This window comes from Ochlerotatus camptorhynchus, unplaced genomic scaffold, assembly GCF_037179485.1.
Source record: "Ochlerotatus camptorhynchus isolate MF236.1 unplaced genomic scaffold, CSIRO-AGI_Acam_v1.1 ptg000147l, whole genome shotgun sequence".
Classification (NCBI taxonomy): domain Eukaryota; kingdom Metazoa; phylum Arthropoda; class Insecta; order Diptera; family Culicidae; genus Ochlerotatus; species Ochlerotatus camptorhynchus.
This window is the reverse complement of record NW_027040637.1, coordinates 1,044,086-1,058,644: the sequence shown is the minus strand read 5'-3', so window position 1 is coordinate 1,058,644 and position 14,559 is coordinate 1,044,086. Positions and strand designations below refer to the sequence as shown.

At 41.1% G+C, this 14,559-nt stretch overlaps 2 protein-coding genes across 2 annotated transcripts in view; both read left to right on the top strand.

Annotated features, from left to right (window-relative positions):
* Positions 1–14,520, top strand: part of VAChT (Vesicular acetylcholine transporter) — a 78,084-nt gene extending 63,564 nt beyond the window's left edge. The window contains exon 2 of the mRNA XM_065221731.1: positions 9,166–14,520. Within this exon, the coding sequence (XP_065077803.1) occupies positions 9,601–11,358 (1,758 nt within the window). The 5' untranslated portion in view covers positions 9,166–9,600 and the 3' untranslated portion in view covers positions 11,359–14,520. The remainder of the gene's footprint in view (positions 1–9,165) is intronic.
* Positions 1–14,559, top strand: part of ChAT (Choline acetyltransferase) — a 296,798-nt gene that overhangs the window by 63,558 nt on the left and 218,681 nt on the right. The window lies entirely within an intron of this gene.

Here is a 14,559-nt window from a genome sequence, read left to right as displayed (position 1 = left end):
GCTGACATCTTGGAATTCAAAATGGCGTCAGATATCGGTTTTCATTCTCTAGACATCATTTTGTTTCCAAAAATACCTATATTGATGGGTATTCGAAATTATTTACCTTTTTTTAAAATGGAAGCCGCGAGCTTGAATTTCAAAATACCGCATACCAATTTTCGATCTCTAGACGCCACCCAGATTCCAAAAATACCCGTATTGATGGGTCAGCATCAGTATTCATTCCTCACTTTTTCTGAAATCGGAAGCCGCCATTTTGGATTTCATAATGACGTCGATCATCGATGCCCAGCCCCTAGACGTCACCCCTATTCCAAAAATACCAATATTGATGAGTATTTGACAATATTTCCCACTTTTTCTTAAATCGGAAGCCGCCATCTTGGCTTTAAAAATGGCGTCGGACATCGATTTACGGCCTCTAGACGTCATCCTATTTCCAAAAATACCCATATTGATGGGTAAACAAACCACCCGACAGCTTCGCTTCAATGCAAAATTAGGTTCATTTGACAATGAAAGACGAAATGAACACGAGTCAAACCTAAACAAACAGCATTAAAACTGATCGATAGTGTTTCTGTTGATGTTGAAGGAAATCTGCTCGAAGAGAAGACACAGTGACTTTCAATTGAAAGGGATGGTTGACAGCTTCGTCGTCGTTTGACGATTTTCGATTGAAAGTGACTTTATTGGGCCCTGGTTGCAATATACGATCAAATTGCACCAATAAATTCTAAGATGAATATCTCCATAATTCTAACTTGAATCGTAATGCTGTTTGCAGCAAAGTTGTTCACTATACTTTAGGCTACATGTACTGAAATTCTGAGCTTAAACGAAGTTTGCTTAATCAGTTCTATACACGGAAGAGTGAAGGAATGTTATTTCTCCATACATTTCGACAAATATCCCCATTTAAACTTTAAGTCAAAAGCACCAAGCAAGCTGTAATGTGCAATTGCAAGCCTGCTGGTCACCCTGTAATATCTGTCATTTTAAAATGAATGTCAGCACTTAAATCGATGAATCTAGTTCCACTCTTCAAGCATGGTTGCCTAAAGGTGTAGCATAATTCCGGCTCAGAAAGGAAATGCGAATTAATTTGGAGATGGGGATGTTGTGATAACGTGTCGTAATTTTCAAGGGGGTGATCAAGAAATTGTGTCAATGTGTGACAGAAGAGGGAGGGGGGATTCATGTTGGGCAAATTGTGCGTGACATGATTAGTTAATACTCCCAAACGATAGTTCCATGTGTGAAATGGGTGAAGAATTTAGATTCCAGATGGCACTGAAAGATTTATCCTCGCATTTTTTGTACAAGTCAAAGAACTTATAACTAAACCATGTTGTTACGTTTCACTGTTTTCATTTTGTTTCTATTTACTTTGTTATTATTTTGTATAGTTTACACTCTAGTTAAAGTCTAAGAAGAAGAGGTGACAATTGGCTTCTTCCTCTTTTATTTCTATCTCTAGCTCTATCTTTATCTATCTCTATCTCTATCTTACGCACATGAAATCGGCCAATCAGGAGCTGGTTCACGTTTGACAGAAAAGTGGTTCATTTTCGCCCCGTATTGTCACCTCTTCTCTTAGGTTGAAGTATGGACGACTGTCCAATCGAGCAAAACGATGCATTTTGACGGTTCGATTGGAACAACTTTTGACAGACGTCCATACTTTTACTTTAGGGCTTTAGTTTGCACTCGTCTCTGTCTGAAATGTCAAATGAAGGGCAAATCTCGCAGGAATGAAATGCATGAACCAATTTGACGTTTGAGCGATGCCGTGTTTACTAAAAATGAACACATGAATAATGCTTGCGTAACATTTCAAAATGGCCTATCAACTACACAAAACTTGTTAGGCATTTTTCCCGCGAACCGAATTCGCCCATGCAAACTAACAACACCATCGGGTAGGGTGAATTCTCCCCTTCCCGATAGTGGTTTGGTTTGCGTGGGTGTTTTTCGGTTCGCGAGAAAAGGGCCTAACAAGTTGTTTATAAAAGTTGATAAGACCTTTTCTAAAGTTACGCGAGCATTGCATCATGTGTTCATTTTTAGTAAACACGGCACCGCTCAAAAGTCAAACTTTTTCGTGAGTTCATTCCTTGCATTGGTCAATAGACGAGTGCACGAATGGATTTGAGTTCACTCACTCGACAAAAAGTGACACTACAGCGGGGCCCTGTTTACTAAAAATGATCACAAAACTAACAAGTTTTGTGTACAAAAGTTGATAGGCCCTTTTCAAATGTTACGCGAGCATTATTCATGAGTTCATTTTTAGTAAACAGGGCCCCGGTTTTGTGCCAATTTTTTTTTCAGCAGATGAACAAAAGTTGACCCGTGCACTCGTCTATTCCCATTCAGCAGTAAAATAAATGAATACAAGTTGCAAAGTCAAATAGTGTTGCATCACAACAGTATTGTTGCGAATGTAATTGTTTTCCATTTTGTAAGATGTAATTATTATTAAGATAAAAGAAGATTTTGTTAAGAAGATTGTTAAGATCGTAATCGAATTGATTTTGGAACTCTTGTACAATTTGAACTAGTGGATGTCCTCAGTGAGTAGTGGCTTAGTGTGACTCGGTGACACCCAGGGCGGATGGTTTGGGTGTCACCCCCTAACTGTCAACTGTGTTTACTGAAAAAAGGCTACTTATCATTTATACCATGGTATTTAAACAGTCTTTTCCATTTATGAATTTTTTTAAGCCATGCTAAAATGGTATAAGAAAGTTACTCCTCCTAATTTAGTAAATGTTAAAGAACAGCGGTTTGCAGCTTGGAGTACGCGTACTTTTTCCTTACATTCGCAAATTAAAATTGTGTTGTTTCAATTCAGCTAAAGATACTACAATTATTACAAAATTCTCAAACGAAATTGCTTAAATGTTCTTCAAATTATATTTTAAGGTAAATTATTTACATTTTTGATCACAATAGAATTGAAGTATTTTGAATTTTATCTCACTATTCAAAGGATTTTCCTACAACAATAGTTTTAGCTACTCAAACAATAGTGGCTTACCATTACGTTATGGCATAAATAAAAAGAGGATACACCACAATATATGAAAGTACACAGAAACAAAATCCATTGGCAAAAATACTATATTGATGGTTTAAATTAAATACTCCCACCAATAGATTTGTGCAGAAATGAAATTCATTTAATTTGACTAATTTTTCTATCAAAACTACAATACCGTTTGAGTCAGCATAGTAGTTTTGACAGAATGGTAGTAAATTTGATTATATTTATAGTCAACTATACTGAAATCATGGTAGATTTAACGGTATTAAGCGTAGTTATACTGAAAATAAGTGTTTTCTGCAAAATAGTATTCCTAACTATTATATTTGTTTCAGTGTACTGGTCGCGGTGATATTAAAGGGTGTCCACAGTTAAATTGCATCACTAAGAAATACTCTCCAAAAATAAGTCTCTCAACCGATTTTCATGAAATTTTCAGGGAATGTAATACTTGGTATGCTTGGTTTACGTATCATTATTTCACTCTATTTGTTCACCAAATCCAAATTCCCGAGCTTTCTTCTTGATTCCGCCCATTAGGTTTCGTATAACGGTTGAATTGACAAGTTGTTGTGCTTTCAACCATGATTTCAACATTTCCTGCTCCGTAGTGACAACCTTAGAATGCTTACGGAGTTCATGCTTCACTATAGCCCAGTATCTTTTGATCGGCCGCAACTCCGGTGTGTTTGGGAGATTGAGATTCTTGAGCACGAAGTTTATCCCATTCGTCTTGTAGCACTCCAGAACGTCCTTGGAGTAGTGACAAGAGGCTAGTTAGATGCGGCCGAAAAATTTTAGGAACGTTGTGTGATTTGAGAAACGGAACCAGTCGTTGCTTCTGGCACTCATCCATGTAGACTTGCCCATTTACGGTTGTAGTAGTTACGGAAAGGCTTTCGAAAGTTTTCAAAACCTTGGATTTTTCATTAATTTTGAGTAAAAAAATCATACAAATTTTTAAATATATTTATACTGAAGGCTATTGGACTGAATTCCGATATGCAAAATATTAATCTAAGTAATTGTGTAAGAAATCTAGAACTTGGAACAATAACTGATCATGTCTATATGATCTTGAGATTAAGGAATTTTAAAATTCAGAAACTTGAAAAAAAATAAGCTCAAGATTTTTCGACTTTTCCCAACAAATTTCAATACTTAGATATGAAAAAAGAAGCAAAATTCAAACTTAAAGTATTCATATTCATTGACTCCACAACAGAGAGACATTTTTAAAATGCCAGACTTTGAAAAATTTCAACACCCTAGATATATAACGTTAAGATTCTGGTTAAAATTTTCTTGATTCTGACTGTTTGAAGAATATCAAGAGTTTTTTATGAAGATTTCAAAGAAATTTTTATGAGCATATAAAATAAATCTAACGTGAATTTTAATGAAATTTTGATACAAATTCAAGACTAATTTTAAAGTAAATTTCAAATTAAATTTTGAGGAGCATCGAGGAAAAGAATTCTGAAGATAATTTCAAGAAAATGTAGAAGAGAGTTCGAAGCGAATTAATCATAATGTCGGGCAGTTTTGGGACAGCCTTCCTCCAGCGATTGTACGGAAATTATGTAAAAAATTCCACATTTCTCAAGCTTAGCATGAATAAGATTCTACTCAATCAAAATATTGTTTCACGGCAATGTTCGAATGGTAGGAAACGCCAGTTTGAACTGCTCGAATGATGTTATCCATTCCGAAAAGTGTTTCAAATAATCAAACTCTACATACAGATCTAAAGGCTCAAGTAACAATATTGGTTTTATCATGGTTTTGAAGAGGTTTTAATTTTTTTTTCTTTATTTAGGAGATTTTTATCCGTAGGCTAGTTCATCTCCGTAAAGGGTGGGAAGCCTTAGAAAGAGATCCCCCAGCCACATTGCTTGAGTATCATGCTACTTCAACCTTTGATAATCTACTTAGCTAAACATATAAACAGCTAGTACAAAAACACAGTAAACAGCATACGAAAAAGACAGATTATTTGTTCTAATAAACGGAAGTCTGACACTGGACCATTCCGTTGCCCACGCTGTCCGCACTGTGCAAGTGATCCATCTCTTCACGTCCTGCAACGGTACCTTGTGTGAGTACCGAGAACCCAATTGGCCTGACCCGGCTAGGTTTTCCGTCTCGATGTTCCCTGGGATACCGCTGTGTCCGGGAATCCATGCGTAGGTAGTGTTTGGTGGCGCAACCTTCAGGATGCCCTGGATCCAGGGGTGGACCGGGACCTCCAACGAAAGGGCCTGAATAACACTATGGGAGTCCGACAGGATCATGCCGTGATCATGATCATGAAGAATAGCCTCTGCTTCTGCCGAGAACACCGAACATTGTTTTGGCAGACTTCTACTCGTTGGGGAAATGTCACCAGCGATTCCCATTTCGACTCCAGCTCTCAATATTGACCCGTCCATGTAGTAATGCATGTAGTTTGGGTACAATCCGGTTAGCTCTGCTACCGATCTCCTAAGGGCTGCGGAATTGTCCCCGGCTCTGAACTTCTCCTTTAACCGGCTGTCGATGTTTGGTGCGGGAGATTGCCAACTCTTTTCTCCGTACCAATGAATCTTGGCCACTGGGGGGAGCTCTGCGTTGGCGATTGTACGAAGAACTCTGTTAGCCTCGCTGAGGAGGTAGATTCTGTCGTTTTCGGCGGTATTTGCTGAAAATGCAGCTGCTTCATTGGCAATGGCTGCGTAGATGCGGTACCGGAAAGGGAGAGTTCCGGCTTGGACACAGCTGGCATCGGCTGGCGTCGAGGGTAGGAGACCGGAGATGATGCGCGTGTACCTATTGTTCACCGGAGCGAGTAAGTGTATTGCCTTGTCGGTGGCGATGCAGGTCAGCTCGAGTCCATATATCAGCCGGTTGTCTACGATGGCCCGGGAAACACGAAAACGTACTTCTCTGTTATTGGACCAGTGGGGACGAGAGATTGTGTGGATGAGGTTGATCGTGCTGCGACAGCTGGCCTTGACCCCTTGAAGGTGCTGGTCAAAACTCAGCGACCGGTCAATGACAACCCCCAGCAGTTTCACAGTTATTAGAGGAAGACAATAATTAAACCGTCATATTACTTGGGGGAATTCTCTGGAAAATTGGTGTGTGGTGGTCCAGAAGCCTAATAATGATTTAGACGAGTTCTGAACCGAGCTCTGAGTCAATTTTTGACTCCTTCTTCTTCGCATTTCAAGCTTATAGCTTATCACATATTAGCTTATTGCGTGCTCTCAACTTAGTGTTCTAGATGCACTTCCACATTTGTTAATTGAGAGCTTTCGATGCCTGTACGATTTTTGCATTTTAGTATAATTGTGTGGCAAGTTCAATCATACTCTATGCTCAAGGAAGTCGAGAAATTTTCCTACCCGAAAAATTCTCCGAAATCGAACCCAGCCACGACCAGCATGGTCTTGCTGCGCCTTTACCTACTGAGCAAAGGGAGGGCCCATTTTTTAGCTCCCCGTTTAATAAAAATCTGAACGATTCTGAAACTTTAACATATTGGAAATTCTGGATGTAAAAAAAATATCTTTAACATAGATTTATTTCTTAATATGCCACACATAGAGCATTCTAGAGCTAGAAATAGACAGAGCCTTTCTAGAGCTTTAAGTACTTCTAGCCGGGTCCACCCCCCTCACGTCTCCCCGCGCTACGCCCCAGGCCTCAGTCTGTAACACTTTAATCCTGATCATGTTCAGAGAACGATTACTCCTACCACCGATAAATGTCCTTGTGAACAAGCTCCCTGAACTGTCAAAACAGTGTTGATGACGCCATCATCTAGGAAAGCAGCAGTGGGAGTAATTCATTGTGAATCCAATTTTCTTTATCAATGTCTGGCGTAACTACTTCACAAAATACATGGATCGATGATCTGAACCTAAATGAAGCCACCACCTCCAGCATGGTTTTGCTGTGAAAATTGTGGTTACTGACACTTCTAAGCATATCAAGTACAAATTATTTGAATTCATCCTGTCCGGGTTGCTTCCACTCATTTCGCTAGACAATATGTTTTTCGGAAATTATGAAATCATTAGATGTTATAGTGATATTTTGTACATGTAAGTTACACGAATAAGTTGTACAGAATGCGTTTGACACGTAAAATCCCACACTAAGAAGGCATGTAAATTTCAGTTCCCTTAGACCGACACATGTAAGCGGCCCTTTTGTCATAAGAATCAGTTGAAAGAAACGAGAAAATCAATTCAATTAAACGTTCTCTTCGTCATGTTGCGTATGTTTTATTTCTAAGTGTGCAGTCAATTTCATTTTCAAAGAGTCACATTCAGAGATTGAACGATTCGAGAGCGTGAATTCAAAGTGAGAACTCACGAATCATTAAATCGTTCATTGTTGACCCTCTGAAATCAAAATTTACAGTTTTTGTGTGTCAAACACATACAGTACAACTAATAATTGTATCTTACAAGTACAAAATATCATTATTACGTCTAATGATTTCATAATTCCGAAAAACATTTTTGTTTTAACGAGTGGAAGCAACCCAGATCCTGTGAAAACAAGATAAATAATTTAATGAATCTAATGGTTCTTTATTGTAGCGTAAAACTCGCTAAAGTTTCTTAACACAATTGAGGCTAACAGCCACGCAAAAAATGATCAATTACCAAGGTGTGTGAAAAGCCGTAAATCCAATGAGTAGACTCGAGCAGTCGGTTTGAGATCAGACAAAACATGCGTCGCAAGAGAAAAAAAAACTATCAACTTTTTGCAACTTCGCCTCGACTACACACACAATGAGGTGATCAGCTGTGGTCAATAACCGAAGCAATCCGAAATAGGGGGAATTCCAAGCATTCTGAAATTGAGCCAAAAAAAAGTTCCATCTAATTAGAACTAGGGGGTAGCATGTAAGCAACCGCTCTTGACCTCTTGTCAAGTAAAGAAAAAAAAAAGTCCAAATGCATATTGTTGTCCATTATCATAGACCGATATGCGGAAGAATGGTTCTATACACGTACAGGAAGCCCAATTCCGGGCCGGGTGCAAAGCCTGGCAAAGAAGTGCTGCCTGTTGCTCGATACTCGATCTCAAAAAAGTTGTGCCCGGCAGCCAATGACAGATCCATTATCGCTCTGAAGATCGATCAATTCAACGATCGATCGGTGCTAATGCAAGGCGTCAATTATCGAATCATCGTATGCCGCGTCAATTACGACGGCATTAGCGATCTCATCGATCAAAACATGACCGAGAAAATTGTTGACGCTTACCGAGTGAAAAAAAAAAAACATATCTATGTGTATCAAAACACACACGCACACACCAAATGAAGAGTATAATTTGCTATGATTGAAATGTATGTTAATAATGGATATTATTTTCCTATCGAGATAAATTTTCTCAGCGTTTCTCTCCATCTATCTCTCGCGCTCTGTGGCTCACACCGAGACCGGTTCCCTTCCTGACCCGTTTGATCACCTTGACCGACAGAATCGAAAACAAAACCAGCGACGAACGTCGCACGTGCCATATCTCTCATAGTTTCAAATCTGGTCTAATTGTTTTAACCATCTTCTGTTTCTCTTTCTCTCTATGTAGATCATTAGTTTCCATTATAGTTTTGGCCGTTTTGAGTAAAACAAGAGCACCCTTCTTATACTTCTTCTTCTTCTTCTTCTGTTACTTGTTCTGCAAGAGTGAGAGAGAGATTGGACCCCTGCCAATGAACTACTAAATCGGCAACGACCCAAAAAAACGGAGTCCAGCATCCTTGAAGAGCACAGAAACAAAACAACATTTCAATCATACTAAATTATACGCCTCACTTGAATTCGGTACTTGACAATTGAGCGGCGAAATTACGACCAACTCACGCGCTTCCGAGTGATGATCGAATCCGGAAGCAGCGAGACCTCCTTGAAACTCGGGACTCTCCAGCAAGATAATAGGTCCCTCATTATTATTTCAAAAACCAGTTCCTAAATCCCATTGCCGCATTTGTTGTGCCCTTCGTTTCCAACACAATTCCCTGCCAATTTATTGTCAAAACTAAACGCAAACACCAATTAAAATCTAATTCACTTCCCAACTGACTAAAGTTTTGTTTCTGTGTTCTCAAGGTTGCCATCTTGGACGCGACGCGAAGGTACCCCCCATGTGAGCTTCTTGGTGCGAGAGATAGACGAGAATAACGCAGACACGCAGGTCAGGAAGAAGCTCAACCACAGAAGCAAAAAAAAAGTGAAGGGTTCACTTACTTGGCTCTCTTCGTCCCACATGGTCACCTACAATCACCACCATTACCATTATTGCGATTGCCATCAGGTCACCAACAGCCAGTAGACGGACGAACACAAGATGCCCAGCTTAGAAAGGTGCATCTACGTGACACAACAGATCGCCCCAGACAGCTAGACGAATCAAGGTGCCGTCACGAGCCACCTTCGGAAACAGAGACGGAGGTCACTCCAATCACCTAAAGCAACACAAAAGCAAACGCTAATCGAACTTGAGCGATCGCACCGTAAATAGACTGACCTAGGACATTAGCAACCATGGCGCCGTTACCGATCATCAACCTCGAACCGAGCGAGGTAAAGGAAATTTTCTGGACCAAAGTGCGAGAGCCGTCGTCCCAGCGAATGCTAATTCTGGTGATCGTCTCGATCGCACTGCTGTTGGACAACATGTTGTATATGGTGATCGTGCCGATCATTCCCGACTATCTACGGTACATTGGGACGTGGGGTCCGGAGGAACCTGTCAATGCAAGTGCACCGACCACAGTGTTTACGCCACATGCACACGCTCACAACGGACAGGACACCGCCACGGGAGTCCTGTTTGCATCGAAAGCCATCGTCCAACTGATGGTGAATCCCTTCTCCGGAGCGTTGATCGATAGAATCGGGTATGATTTGCCGATGATGGTCGGTCTGATAATCATGTTCCTCTCGACGATGGTGTTCGCCTGCGGAAGAAGCTACAGCATGTTGTTCTTTGCGCGATCTCTGCAAGGTGTCGGTTCGGCCTTCGCAGATACTGCGGGCCTGGCGATGATTGCCGATCGCTTTACGGAAGAAGCGGAACGATCGCAAGCCCTCGGAATAGCGCTGGCGTTCATCAGTTTCGGTTGTCTTGTAGCGCCACCCTTCGGTGGAGCGTTGTATCAGTTCGCCGGTAAAGAAGTCCCGTTCGTGATCCTCGCACTGATATCGCTGATGGATGGGTTTATGTTGCTGTTGGTGATGAAACCGATCAAGGAAATTTTAGCCGAAAGGCAGGAGGTTAAACAGGACACCATTCCGATCTGGCGGCTGTTAATAGATCCGTACATTGCGGTATGCGCCGGTGCACTGACCATGTCCAACGTTGCACTCGCCTTCCTGGAACCGACCATTTCGCTCTGGATGGAAGACACCCTGACGAACGATAACTGGAAAATCGGCATGGTGTGGCTTCCGGCGTTCTTCCCACACGTCGTCGGTGTGGTGATAACGGTCAAGATGGCTCGCAAATATCCAGAAAAGCAATGGCTCATGGCAGCCTGTGGGCTCGCACTGGAAGGGCTTTGCTGTTTCATGATTCCCTTCAGTTCGTCGTACATCGCACTGATGATTCCGATCTGCGGCATTTGCTTCGGAATTGCGCTGATCGATACGGCACTGCTCCCAACGCTTGGCTACCTGGTGGACGTGCGTTACGTGTCCGTCTACGGTAGTATATATGCCATTGCCGATATCTCCTACTCGATAGCGTACGCCGTTGGCCCAATCATTGCCGGTGGAGTCGTCGAAGCCATCGGATTCACTGCCCTTAACTTTGGCATTGCCTTCTCGAATCTGTTGTACGCTCCAGTCCTGTACTACCTGCGCAATATCTACGACTTTAAGCACTTTGAAAACGAAGCGAACGTCCTGATGGGAGATCCCCCAACCAAAGAGTACCAAACGTACACGATGCAGGACCAACAGGCGGTGGGTACCGAGTACAAGAACCATCTGGAGTATGGCAGTCAGCAGGATGACGGAGGCTACCAACAGCATCAGCAGGAAACCAACATCGATCAGGGATACTCGCAGAACGGAAGCTACGATCAGTACCAGCAGCAGCAACAACCGGGTGGATACCAAAACTATCAGCCTGGATATCAGGAACAAGGTGGAGCATATCAACAGCAACAGCAACAACCACCAAGACATCTTCCACAGCAACCGGTGGCCAATCCGTTCCGGCAGCAGCAAGAACAACCGCAGCAACAGCAAGCGCCACCACAACCGCGGATCTCCAATCCGTTTAGGCAAGGTTTTTAAATTGTTCATTGTGATTGTTTCTCGTTTCTTTGTTTACATCAATATGACATATGTATAGAAAACTGGTTGAAAGAAAGAGAAGTTCGAGAGCGAGTGTGCGAAGGAAGCGAACAAGGGAGAGATGTTCAAGGATACAGTTCAAAACTGGAAACCGCGAGTTGACTGGCCGTTTAGAAGAAATTTGACACAAACGTTCTGTTGAAAGAGGTATAGAGTAGGACTAGGCGCTAAGTGTTGAGCGTGTTGAGAGACTTCAACGCTGTACTTCAGCTTCTGCTGCATAAACGTATCTGTAATATTCGCGCATGGAAGAAGACGTATCCAAGAGGTATAGGCGGAACTATATAGAAATATTTTAAGAGGTTAAGATTTACCGCCTAAGGAACTCGGTAAGAAGCCACGCGGACGAACCGCTTCGTCGGAACTGCATCGGTATCATAGACATATCAAACCAAGGTTAAACGCTCTATTTGGGTGCAGGGATGCCGAGTCGGGACAGTTCCATGCGTGGCATTTCAGTTTCGGTATCATTTTGTTCATGGGTTATGGCTCTTTCCAAGCGATTGGAACGAACCGCCATCTCCCGGTTTCTTAACATAAGATACAACCAAGGTAAAACGATACATATCAGAGCTTCGGCTCGCCTGAATTTACCAAAGTGATATTATATGAATATTATTACTTTTAGCATTGGTAAGGCAACAGTGGACTCCCCAGCGGAGGGCGTACTCCATTTATCGGGGACGCCCACCGGCGGGACCACTCTATCATCTATACAGTTTTACGTAGCCAGTAAGCATTAGGGTCTTGTATTATCAAATTATCCGAAGGTTATACAAACAACAACAACAACAACAACAAGAACAGAACAGAACAGAACCGTAAATAGTAACGAATTAGTTCAAAACTGCAACTCGAATCTTTGTGTAAATTATTCCTTTTTTCGGTTCGACCACAAGTGTGTGAAACAAAGGAAAAACGATCTCTAATGATATCAATTAAAATAGTTAAATCAAATGAAAAGGGTGTGCACTGTGACTGTCACTCGTGCACACACACGTGTATTCGAACAATTATTATACAGATATTATCATATACTAACAACATAAATATACATATACACCGCTAAAGATGATGTATTTATTAGAAACACACACACAGACTCACAAACATTCACAGGTGCAGCGCATTCCCAAAAACTAAATATCGCAGTCATATCAATTATACACTGAGATAAAAACCGATAGACGAAGCCCAACACATCTCACCACAACTGAAACAAACTTAAAGTTCAAGACTGGTAAAATTTACGTTGCTTGTATTGTATCGTTTACTCGTACCTTGTGTGTGTTATAGTGTTATAGTGTTGAGCAGAAGGAGAGGGAGATAGGGAGAGGAAGAGGTATAGCAGTATGCTTGGTTTCGTTGAAACACGCTAAATTGTTTGTAGATAACACTTTAAAAAAAAATCCAAAACGTCGTCTGGACGATTCGTGTCCTTTCGGTGTAATTCCGTGATCACTGAAATACGGCACAGCTCTATATAGCGGGAATTCCTAACCTGTAAAGCTTTCTGCGATATCTATGACAAAAGGTCGAATTTGAGCCCAATCGTACTCTATTTTATGGTACTTACTATGAGCGTGAAGTAAATTTTGTAATTCCCAAAAAAAACTGTACACCGGCAAAAACGAAAAAGATGTTACTGCCTGCTATATGGGGTTTCGCCTGCATGTTTCGATCGCCAAGATGACGTTCTGGGACTCACTCTAATCGAGACAATTACTATAATTACGATAGGTTCATGGATATTAGACAAACAAAAATGTCGAAACAAACAACAGGAAATAATGTGGAACCATCTACATAGTAGTTGAAACTGTAAATATTGATTTTTCACAATGCTTTCATGCTTTATCCTGTCGTCGTTCATATTCAGTTCAAAGCAATTCGAAAACGTCATTCGGCAAATGTTTATTGCGGTAACTAAATACAGCATGCTGAGATTCACTTCACTCACTTGCAGCAATTTATCGTTTGTTCTGTTTACAAAACGCACAAATTCTCTATACAAAGAAGATAAAAAAAGGCTTGATAAATTGACGTTTTCGAATGGAAAAGTGAACATATACTTAGATAGACACCCATTAAACCCGAAGTAAATGAAGCGATAAATGTAAATCCAAAAAAAAAACTGATAAACGAAAGCAATAATGACGATGAAAATATAGCCCCGAAGAAAACTAAACAAAATGACAAAATGTGGTTCTGTTGCTGGAAAATTGATTTTATTTTTAGTTATTGTACGTAACTCACAAAAACGGAAATTCCATGGAAATTTATGGGCAATGAATCTTCTACTATGGAGCCATGGAGCCAGGCCATACCATTTCAAAAACTTTTTCAATGACGGCGACGATTCTTTTTTTTTCGAATGATTTTAAGACTTTCCTCACAACAACCTAAGCCCGTAACGCCATCCTGATTAATCCTGACCCTTTTATTCGTGAGTGTCGTAGAAAAATATCTGGCAACCCTGCATACAACAACAATTGGTGCGGCTCCGAAAAGTCATCCGGTGAAATTATTGCCTGTGACTGGAGACGTTGTAACTCAATATCCACATAGACTAACACTAAGACCAGTGAGTCACGAAAGACCTTGTTCAATCTTTTGGCTCAGGAAGTACCACACATTCGGTCCCACGCTTATTGAAGCACCCCTCGAAACATAAGAAAATTTCGCGAACCCCTCATTTACTCTGTCAAATTATCCTGCCGAATCAAAACAAACACAAACTTTGACAGCATCTAGTACGACGATGGGGAAGGCTTAAGGCCCAAGCGCAATGACAGCGGAAGCGGAACGGCAGTGGCAGTGGAAAATCCCGATCTGAGTAAGCCTACTTTTCGGATTGAAAACTACTTAAAATCAAACCGCCATCGGTTAGGCTTCTTGATGTCATTTGTGACAACTGTCAAACTTTCCGTTTCCGTTCCGCTTCAGTCCACATTGCGTTTAGGCTTTTACAGAGGTACTTGGGACCAACAGGCTAGTCAAGTAAAAAACAGAAAACAAGTTTAGCGTTAGACACAACGAAACAAAGGTCAGGCTTGACCATGGTATTGATGGTGACTTCAGATTGGTATTCACCGATAAGAACCAGTGCACTATGGGCAAAAATGGGTCCAAAATTACCCA